The sequence below is a fragment of the Sylvia atricapilla genome, chromosome 2, assembly GCF_009819655.1.
Source record: "Sylvia atricapilla isolate bSylAtr1 chromosome 2, bSylAtr1.pri, whole genome shotgun sequence".
NCBI lineage: Eukaryota > Metazoa > Chordata > Aves > Passeriformes > Sylviidae > Sylvia > Sylvia atricapilla.
The window spans coordinates 10,184,312-10,195,277 of record NC_089141.1 but is presented as its reverse complement, the minus strand read 5'-3'; the positions used below and the strand labels follow the sequence as shown (position 1 = coordinate 10,195,277).

At 48.5% G+C, this 10,966-nt stretch overlaps 1 protein-coding gene across 1 annotated transcript in view; it reads left to right on the top strand.

The window, feature by feature from the left end:
- The first annotated feature begins 4,960 nt into the window (after positions 1-4,960).
- Positions 4,961-10,966, top strand: part of ADAMTS5 (ADAM metallopeptidase with thrombospondin type 1 motif 5) — a 32,806-nt gene continuing 26,800 nt past the window's right edge. Inside the window, exon 1 of the mRNA XM_066340803.1 lies at positions 4,961-5,842. Within this exon, the coding sequence (XP_066196900.1) occupies positions 4,976-5,842 (867 nt within the window). The 5' untranslated portion in view covers positions 4,961-4,975. The remainder of the gene's footprint in view (positions 5,843-10,966) is intronic.

Below are 10,966 nucleotides of genomic sequence, written 5' to 3'. Positions count from 1 at the left end.
AAATCAACACGCAAGCTAAAGTCACTCAAAACAGGTGCCAGGAGAGCTCCTCCACCTGAGCGGGTTTTCACAGCATCCAAGGCACAGAAAGAGATGCCTGATCCAAAAAAGACACAGTGTTGCATATGTTGCTATCTTAGGGTAGGGGTTTAAGGCTGTATAACTTACTCCAAGTGCTGGAATATCCAGTTCTTTCCAGAAGACTATCCTAAAATATTAATCTTTAAGAATTCTTTGCAAAATTACTCATAATGAGTATTTTATTTACTAATGAGCCCTTTAGAAATAAATTTCTTCAGTGGTTTTAACGCATCACTGAAGGGAAGCTTTAAGATGACCAGATTTGAGCACTGTGATACTCATGTTTGCATTGTTAAAACTTCTGACAGGACCAACAAACCATGGCCTTGGACACTTCCAGGGATGAGGCACCCACAGTTTCCCTGGGCAACTTGCTCAAGTGCCCTGCCACCCTCAGAATATCAATTTCCCCCTAATATCCAATCTAAACATCTTTACTTTTGATTTGAAGCTGTCCCCCCTTGCCCTGTTGTTACAGGCTCTTACAAATAATCTTGCTCCATCTTTCCTTTAAGTTCCCTTCAGGGACTGGAAGGCTGCATTAGGTCACCTCAAAGTCTTTTCTCTCCAGGCTCAACAATCTCAGTCCTCTCAGCCTTTCCTTGTTAGCAGAGCTGCTCCATCCCTCTGATGATCATCATATTAAAATTTCCTGTAAGGTTAACAGAGGCTTTCAACCCTCAGGGGAGACAAAGCTGTCCTATGTTAAGAATTGTGTTCTTACAGGTAGATCCTAAAGGATGTTGCCCAAACCTGGATCCATTCCCAGCTATAGCCCTATGTTGATCACAAGTCTATCAAATGCTGATTTTTTGGTATTTAGAACATGATGGGCAGGTAAATTTCTTGGGTTTGATTCAGCCTTCTTATAATTTTACAGAACAAATGTTACTTCCCACAGTAACTGCCGTCTTCCCTGTGCAGTGACATAGAAGCCTGACAGTCCTAACATCAGAACAGTGAAAACTGAACTGAATTATTTTAATTTCCAAGAAGGAAGAGTTCAATTAATGCTGGGTAGGACATCCCTGCTAGGCCTTGAGTACTTCTCAGGGGCTGTAGCCAGACACAGGACCTTGGATTCATGGTTTTCTAACCCCTTCGAATGATCCTGAGCATTGAAAAAGAGGTGATGTAAAACAGGACCTTTTTATAAAAGATCGGAAGGACACCTGGATAAAATCATTAACAACTTTCCCAGTATCTCCACATTTCTCAAGCTCCTCCTTCATGTCAGTGTTTATAATACTTACAGCCAAGTTTCTTATGTGACTAAAACACTACATGATCAGGAATCCCCTGCTACCCAGGCTGTTATTTGCAGGATCCTAAAGGGTTTCACAGACAAACCCAGGGGGTGAAACACAACTTTAATGACAGCAGCTTGTAGCTCCCAGAGACTCCAGAGGATTGTGTCCTCTTTCATCAGGATTGAATTCCATCCAAAGTGCACAAGACTTGTGTTGTGCCTCAGAGCTAATTGAGGATTTGTGGCTCTCTATCTCTCAGCTGGGAAAGGTCAGCCTTGAAATTTCCAGGTCAGAAGTGTTTGACAAGGATTTAGTGTCATCCACAACTAGGGACATGCTAACAGGATTTCTTGTTTAAAGGCAGTGCTATGAGGGCAAAACTGTGAGGAAGGAGATGATTCATTCCAGTGATTTATCCTTCCACTTCCAGGCTCTCAGACTAAAAGATGTTCCCTCTCATTGCAGGAGGCATGACTGACCCATCTTTCCATTATTGCACTGCTGTGCTGAGTTATTGCAGTTTTGAAACATAAACAGGACAGATTTCCTAATCTGTGGGGTGATTTGTACAGAATAATTTGTACCTTCCTGGAAAGCCTGGATCCTTGCTTGGTGTAACAGGGCAGCCCAGCCAACTTTTTCTGTCATTTGGGAAATCAAAAACAACTCCAGAGATGAGCAGTGGGACTCACCATTTAATTATCAGCAGCCTTTCTAAGCATTCCTGTTTTTCCAAGGTTATATGGCTGGACAGTTGGAATTAGACTGGAGCCTGGGAGAACATTACACTGGCTTCTTGTGCACCATATGCCTTTTCATTGACAAACTAACACGTCTTTAATGAGACGTGCTGAGGTTGTTATCCAAAATACATTCCTAATCCCAAATCTCCTCTCTAGCACCTCTCCCAGGGGTATCTGGGAGTTTGGACCCAGACACATTTGTGAATCCAGGGCTCGATCAGGTCCCAGTGAAGTCAATAAAAATATTGTTGGGGCTGAGCAGACATGCATCAAGCTCAAAGGAAAAGTAAAACCCATCCAGGAAAATTACAGCTTATTTTTTCAATGAAAATATGTCTTCTCTCTTTCTCTCTCCCTTTATCCTTGTTTTTTTGTTTGTTTGTTTGTTTTGTTTTTTGGTTTTTGTTTTTGGTTTTTTTTTGGGGGGGGGGGGTTTGGGGTTTTTTTTTTCCTGCTGTTTTAACTTTGTAATGAGTTTAGGTAACTGAGAAAATGTTTAAATTTTTAAATGTTGAATAGTCCTGGCCCAATGCCCCAAAAAGTTAATGTGATCTCCCTAACTCTTATTAATTTTGAAACTTACTGACTCCAATCAATCATTTTTGGGGATGACAGAACACTGAAATATAGAAAAAGAAATACCAGGAGGTTGAGTAGTGAACTTTAGCTTGCAGGTATCACCATTTCCAGAAGAATGGAAAAAAAAAAAAAAAAAGAATTAACACTGGCAAAACTTTGGTGAGTTAAACATTTCATAAGCATAACCTCAGGGTTATGTTAAAGCAATCATTTACATGGGAATATTAATTTCTGAAGCTTTTGTAGCTTCAGTTAAGCTGTTCCTTAGAGAAATGGGGGACTTGCAAAGCAGCCCCTGGAAGCTACAGGGGCAGGTCTGTGCATCCCACCAAGCCATCCTCACCCTGCCAAGCATTACAGCTGTGCACATCATTTCCTCCTAGACAGAGTGGTCAGGGGTGAGATGCTGCTTGCAGGTGAGGATGAGGTTGGAGATCTGCACCCCTGCAGAGTCCTGCAGCCAGAGAGCACCTGTTCCTGGCTCTGTCTTGGGGCGTGGAGAGGAAACATGGGATAAATAAGCACTTTTGTTTGTCGGTGTGGGGTCTGGAGCTCAGCGGGGGGAAATCACTCGGAATCCTCAGGAGTCCCCTTGCTCTCACCTTCCCAGAGCCCTTCCAGCCCGTGACCTGGGCAGGGAACGAGCTCCTTGCCATCTCCATCACTGGCAATGCCGAGACGCAAAGGTGACCGCAGCCACCTGCCCTTGGCGGTGTCCCTGCTGCCGCCCCAGGCTGCGGGTGGCCGACGAGGGGACGGGGTCAGCGGCTGTGTGTGGCAGCGGGGGGACGATCCGAGGGTCCCAAGGTCAGAGCAAGCACTGCCGGCTCCCCGCCCACTCCGCTGCCGGCGCTCGGGGCAGTCAGGGTCCGCCCGGGCGGTGACACCTTGCCGCCCTCGGTGACAGGCTGGGGGCACAGCGGCTGCCCACACAGAGACGGGACCAAAGGGAAGTTTGGCGCTGCCCAGGGCAGGGGCCGGGACCGAGCGGGGACACGGCGGGACCCGGGGGCTCCCTCAGGCCGGCAGAGCCGCGGCAGCTCCCTCGCTAGAGCCAGGCACAGACCTCTCCTCCTCCTCCTCCTCCTCTTCCCCCGGCTCTGCGAGCCGCAGCCCCGGCAGGACGCGAGGTAAGCGGGGGACATCCCGAGCCCCGCGCGGCTCCCGGCGATTCGGGGGGAACCTGGCGTTTTCCACACACAACACAAACATCTCTCTCCTGCCCGTCTCTCTCCGCCGTGCCCCCGGCTTCCTCCGGCTCTTCTCCTCTCCTGCCTCCCTCTCTGCCGCTCACTCTCGCTGCTTTTCTCCTCCCCCCGAAGCCGCCCCCCCTCCCCCTTTCCGCCTCCCCTCAAGTTTCTCCTTCTGTCTGATTAAATGAGAAGGAAGTGTGGGAGTGGTGGTTTTGAAGCTCTCCCTTTAAGAGGCAGCCTGCAGTGACGAATTGTTGAAATTGCCATTGCAGGATGGCATTCCGCTATAAATTCATTGTTCCACCTCCTCTCATCTTCACATTTCTCTCCCTTCTCCTCTTGTTCACATCGACAGACTGGGGATAACAACAACAACAACAACAGGAAAGATACAGGGAGGGGGCTTTTACAGAAATCCAGGACGTTTTACGCTTCTTGGGCTTTTTTTTTTCTTTTTTTTTTTTTTTCTTTTTTTTTTTCTTTTTTTTTTTCTTTTTAACCATCTCACCGGAGACGATCGAGGCGATTTTGGGTGCCTGAATTTCTTCTCTCCCCTTCTCCTGCTTCTCTTCCAAACAAAAGAGGGCAAAAGAAGGAAAGGAGCCCACCGGAGCCCGAGAAAGTGCCGAGTCGCAGCAGACCCTGCTGCTGCTGGTGGTGATGATCCGGTGACTACAGCAGAGAAGTGGAAGAGGAGTGGGAAGTGCTCAAACTTCTCTACTTGCCGGCTCCGAGCCGCCTCTCCTCCTTTTTCTCTCTCCTCCCTTTGCCTCCCCAGCAGCAGCGATTTAGATTTTTTTTTTTCCTCTCTCTCTCTCTGTCCTTCCATGTGCTCCCGGCTCTTCCCTGCAGAGAAACACAAAGTTCACACGCGAGCGGCTTTTGTTGACATTTTTTTCTCTCCCACTCACACTTGACTTCGGGAGCGAGAACACTTTTTTTTCTTTTTTCTTTTTTTTTTTTTTTTTTTTTTTCTTTTTTTTTTTTTTTGGTTGTTGTTGTTGTTCTTCCTTCTTTTACCCCCCCTCCTTCCCCGCATCTTCCCCTTTCCTCCCCATCCCTTAAACTACGCCGGCTCCTTCCAAGGCCGGCTCCCGTTATTACCACGGTTATCAGCCCCGTAATTCCCATGAGGGCCGCCCCGCTGCCCCGCGCCGAGGCCCGGCTGCTGCCGGCGCTGCTGTGGCTGCTGCTGGCCGCGCCGCCGCCCGCACCTGCCGCCGCCGGCGCGCCGCCCGCCCGGCCCCCCGCCCCCGGGCCGCCCCGCGGGGCCGTCAGGCGCCTCGACCCGACCTACGCGGGGGGCGGCAGGGCGGGCTACGTGCTCTACGCCGGGGGACAGCGCTTCCTGCTCGACCTGGAGCGCGACGGGCCGCGCTGCCGCTACCGCGGCACGGTGGACGGCAGCCCGCGCTCGCTCGCCGTCTTCAACCTCTGCGGCGGCCTCGACGGCTTCTTCGCCGTGGGCCGCTCCCGCTACACCGTGCGCCCGGCGCGCCGCGCTCCGCACCCAGAGGCCGGAGCGCGGATCTACGGCGAGGGCCCGGCCCGCGCCCCGCACGTCTTCCGCAGGGAGAGCTTCAGCTTCGAGACCGTGCCGGCCCGCGCCAGCTGCGAGACCCGGGACCCCGCCGCGCCGGCGGGCGGCGACGGGCGGAGGCGGCGGCGGCGGCGCTCCGTGTCCCGGGCCCGGCAGGTGGAGCTGCTGCTGGTGGCCGACGCCTCCATGGTGCGCAAGTACGGGAAGGGGCTGCAGCACTACCTGCTCACCCTGGCCTCCATCGCCTCCCGGCTCTACGCGCACGCCAGCCTGGAGAACCACGTGCGGCTGGCCGTGGTGAAAGTGGTGGCGCTGGGCGACAAGGAGAAGGGGCTGGAGGTCAACAGGAACGCCGCCACCACGCTCAAGAACTTCTGCAAGTGGCAGCACCAGCACAACCGCCTCGACGATGACCACGAGGAGCACTACGATGCCGCCATCCTCTTCACCCGCGAGGTAGGCATGGCCCCGGCCATAGGCATGGCCGTGACAGCGACGAGGTGTCCCTGGAGCGTGGGGTGGCCGAGCTGCCGGACCTCCGGCCGCCTGCTCGGCTTTGCCCCGTGGTTGCCTCCCCGCTGATGGATCCGGCTCGTCCGTCGGGCAGTGCGGCGTCTCCAGGACTGGCGCCCACGGCCAGCTGCCGGGGATGGCAGAGGGGTTATGTGTGTCCCCTGCCCCGTGCTGTCACCCCCGCTGTGGGGACGCCAGCGCAGTGTCGGGACCCCGGCCCGGTGGGGAGGTAGGACTCACCCCAACATCCCTCTGCTTGAGGATGACTTTGTCCTGTCAGTCCCTGTGAGGTGTGTAACACCCGGCTCCTCTCACTCTGCAGAGGTGCTCCAGGTGGGAAGGGCTGATAGCACTTCCTAGCCTAAATTAGTACCCAGGCGATTCTGCTGGTGAAAGTGGTAGAGAGCACCTTAGGAGTACAGATGTCCCGATTGTGGGGCACATTGGGACGCTATTTCCAGCTCCGCCGCACTGGAGGCCAGCAGCACTTGTGGTTGGAGTGTAGGACGTAAATGCAGACCGCAGGTAAAGAGGGCTGCACAGGCTGAGTGAGCCGGGCTGGTGGCAAGGGGCTGCAGTCCTGCCTTGTCCCCCGAGTGGGTGCCCTGATCAGCAGCTCTGGGCTGGATCTGCTTGTGCTGCCCATGCAGAGCCGTGCCTTGTTGCTCCACGCTGGGTTGTTGATTAATTGCATTGCCAGAGGTCGTTAAGGGACATTGCTCTGGTAGACATGTGGCCGAGTTTATGCAATGAAGTTCTGTAAGAATATCCCTTCAGCGGTTTGGGTTTGGTGTTTTCTTTTTTTTTTCCCTTTCCCCACATACGAAAAAAAAAAAGAAACAACTGCATGACTTTCCGATCATTTGAGTTCTCCGGCTTTGCTACATCGTCGGAGCTTGCCAAAAAGGATGCTTTGGATGGTTTGTGGAAGGAGTTGCTCCAGAAGGGAATAAAAAAAGCGCCTGGCTTGCTTTTATGGCTGTAAATAGTTGAAACATTAGGTTCTGTGTCTGCCATCTCTTGTACAACAGGAGCCCTTTTTAGCAGTTTAAAGCCCATCAGTGCAATTTGCAAGCTTTCATTTTTTTATCACTATAATCTGAATGAAAGCAGGCTACCTAGACTGGGTCAGAATGTTTTTGGGTTTGCTGTAAACATCCTCTGTAACAGCTTATTAAGCCATTCTGGGCCAGAGTACATCACTTCTCTCCGAAGAGTGTTTCTCTCTGCCAGTATTCCCACTTATTTCCCTGGGCTGTATGACAGTTCAGAAACTCTTAGGGTGGTGACTGTGAACCTTAACATCAATTATTAAAAGTTAATTTGGATTGAGATAGGATGTGACTTCAAATGCAGTTGCTTTACAGATGCATAGCTGTAATTCTTTGCAGGGACACCCTCCTGCCAGAATAAGAGGGTGCTGCTAATCAGTAATCCACTTCCAAAGACTCAGGAGCAATGCATAGAATTACCTCTCTGGGATGTAAGTGGTGCTGAGAATAAACAAATCACCACAGTTCCTGTGGTCTCCTTCCACTCTTAAGATGCAAATGTTGCCTGCACTGCTACTCAGGGCTGCTTCATGAGAAAAAAAACCAAAAACAAACAGGCTTGTGTTTTCTTGGTTTACATTTTAACAGCTCTAACTCTGGGATTAGCTGCTCGATGCAGTTCAGGACAACTTAATCTGCTTTAATGCTTTGCTGTGTGCACACGGACATTGTTTGGCAGGGTTTGACTGAATTAAGAACCAGACTGGAGTTTCTTGCTACATGTGTTCATGATGTTCTTTGCAGAGAGCGTGTGTGAGCCCACACAATTTTTATATACTTACCTTTGAAATGTCAACATGAATCTGTTTGCTCCCTGTGGAATGTAAACACGAAAAGGGTTAAAGGATGAAAAAAGCAGTGGAGATGTTTCCTGGAGAAAACAGCCCCACTTTGAACTCAAGGAGAGATTTTTTCCAGTTTAGCTTTTCAATGAGAGTGGCAGCAGTTGGCAGGAGCACACCACTTTTACAACTCTGTTTTGGATGGATGAAGTTGGTTGCTAAGCTACAAGACGCCGAGCCGTGGCTGCGTGTTTTGATGGGCTCTGAATATCGTCATGCTGATTGCTGAACATCCAGATGTCTCTTTCTAAGTGCCTTGGGTTTCGGGCGTCGGGCAAACGTGTGAGGTACATTTTCCATGGTTGTTTACTAACCGAGGGCCACCTTGAGCTTCGTCGTCAGAATAATATTTGCAGATCGTTTGTCAGCTGAATGCATAGCCTCAGCTGTATGGAATTGGTTTTGTGTAGATAGAATCTGCATTGTGCATGGCTGGTGCCATACAAATCCCTAATATAATAATTGTCTTTGTTCCAGAGTGACGTTTGATTGGATGGGTTTTGTTTTTCTTACACCAAAAGGGGGCTTTATTTGAGTTCCTTATAAAGGAAGAATCCCGACAGAATTCAGCAGTATTCGCCTCATTCTCTTTGGTTGTCTTCTTTAAAGATAAATTAGTAACCACTGGCAGACTGAGAGTGCATTGGCAGCACTCCTTTATTATTAAATTAGTAGTGGTTCACATTTTATTATATTATATAAGTTCAAATGATGGCTGTCATCATCGTCATCATCATTCATACTAGGAAGTACTTGCCATGTAAAAAAAAAATAGAAGAAATTTACTGATTCTGAGTTAAAACAGCCGCTTACTTCTGGTCATAATCTGTATTTAACTGGATAAGGGCTTTAAGCAATTATCCTGCAGATCACAGTAAATCAGTAGGAGCACAAATTCAGTTTGGGGTGATACAGGCAACATCTTAAAGCTGTTTTTAGTCTTTGCGTTGCTTATCAGTGATGGCAAGGGCTGTTAGCTGCAGTGGGTCCTGTGTTTACTCTGTAAATGCGAGGAGCACTAGAGTTACATGTCTGGCCATTGTGGACAGAAAACCTTCAGTGGACACAGAATTATCTGTCACTAAATATTGCAGAAATCTGGTTGGGTTCCACAGTGATTATTTAAATCTGATAACGAGTGTTATCAGAAGTGTATGTTCCCAGTGGTCCCAATCTCTCTTTTTGACCTACGAGGAGCAGGATGGTGCATGACAGAGGTCTGAGTTGACAGTAAGAAAACGTGTCAGTTTTCTGATATTTCCAAATTTCCTCAAGGCAGCTTGACCATAACAGCCTTAGAGAGTACATGGGTCCCCTGCTGATGGACTACTTTGTGGTTGAGTCCTCGGCAGCAGCTGTAAATCTTCGGGCCACATGAATCCTAAAACATCCTGCATGGAATATGGTGGTGCAGGGATGTAATTCTAGTGGCCAGGTGAGTCCCCCACCCCGTGAAGAAGTGGCTGTGTGTTTGGGAGGAGAAAGAGCTTGCAAAGCTCTCTTTCCCTGGAGATTGTTGTCCATGGCAGTGAAGTCAACAGCAAATTTAGAATTTGGCATTTCGTCACTTGTTCTCAGTGGCAGTGAAGTCAACAGCAAATTTAGAGTTTATTCTATTTCAGCCTTTTTTATAGTCAACAGTTTGCTGGAAGCAGATTATCTTCAGATTTTTATGGGTGCAACAAAACACTTGCCAGATTATTTGTCACAGTAGCAAAACAGATTAGATGGGACTTGCAAACTGCAGTTGAACTCGCAGTTCTTTTTCTGAGGTCCAGCCTGCTCTGCAATTATCCTCTAGAATTCATCCAGTCTATTTCATTAGTGTCCCTTAGTTAAATTTCAAGTGAACTATTGAATGCATTTGGACAAAATCCAGCTCTCTTCCTTTCCCCCCAGTTCTGAATCATCTGAAGATTAAAATAGATGTTTCTCACAGTAGATACAGACATTAAGAGCAAGGAAAAAATCCTTTCCTAAGTGCTTGTTAGCATCATCTGTGATAGTACCATCCTGCCTGGCTCGAGCAAAGGGTTCATGCCAGAGCCAAAGGCCACTGTCCTGCCTTTTTCCACGCAGTAATTATATGGGGCTGGTGTGTTTGATTTAGTTTAACTGTCCATCTGGCAGTGCTGTTGAAATTTAACAGCAAGCTTTGTATTATCTCAGCTCTGTAGATGATAATTTCATTGCATGGAGCACATGCTTTCTTTGGCTCTACTTCTTTCTTCTCTATTTCTTTTTTTTTTTTTTTTTCTCTGTTATCATCTTCCAACAATTATTATCCCCTAGTAGTAAAACAAGTTGCTGTACCAATGGTCAATAGAATAGATGTCACTGTTAGTAGTTTTTACTCTGAAGAAATTGCAGTGTGATGTGTATACCAGTTTCATAGTGTTTTCACCAACTTTGTTGCACATCTAATACATTTAAATAATGTCCCTAGGGAAAACAAACTGGGACATAACTGATAGAAGTTTGATTCACCCTGATCTGGAGAGATGGTGTGGAGTTTCCCCACAAAGGAACTGTGGCTTGGGCAGGTTAAATAACACATCTTTGCTTGGTCATCACTCACCAGTTTCATAACTAAGACTTCTGCTCCTCATGTAGATTCCAAATGCTTTATGTGTGTTTTTGTCAAAATTTTTAAATAACCTGTAGTTGGTATGACTGTGCTGTGTTGGTTTTTTTTCAAATGCTCAAGCCTCAGGGTCATATTTATCACATGAACCCCAAAAGCAAATTACCTGAAATTTTAAGCCAAACTACTGGGGAAGTATATATGAATTTTGTTTTGGTAGATATGGCAGGTACCACCATTGTAGTTTTCCTCAGAAGGGAACCAGGCTTTGGCCACCTTCTCAAAATGTGGCCAGTGAGTCTGTCCTCACCCGGAATCCTTTCTGCTCATGTGAACACCAGTCTTTCTAAACCACGTGGGCCACTCCACATTGCTGTGACATCAGTGAAAGTTCACCCTCCTTGCAGAGAAGCTCCTGGGAGGGTGGATGTGTGATCCCAACACCATCTCACCCCACCCTCCCTGGCCAGGTTTGTGGTGGGAATGCTGCTGCTGCGGGAAGTCGGAAAGTCTCGCTTAATTCCTTCCTCTGCTTGAGGGATTTTAGGTCTGTATCGCCCACCTCCCAGGAGAGGTCCTTAACCAGGAA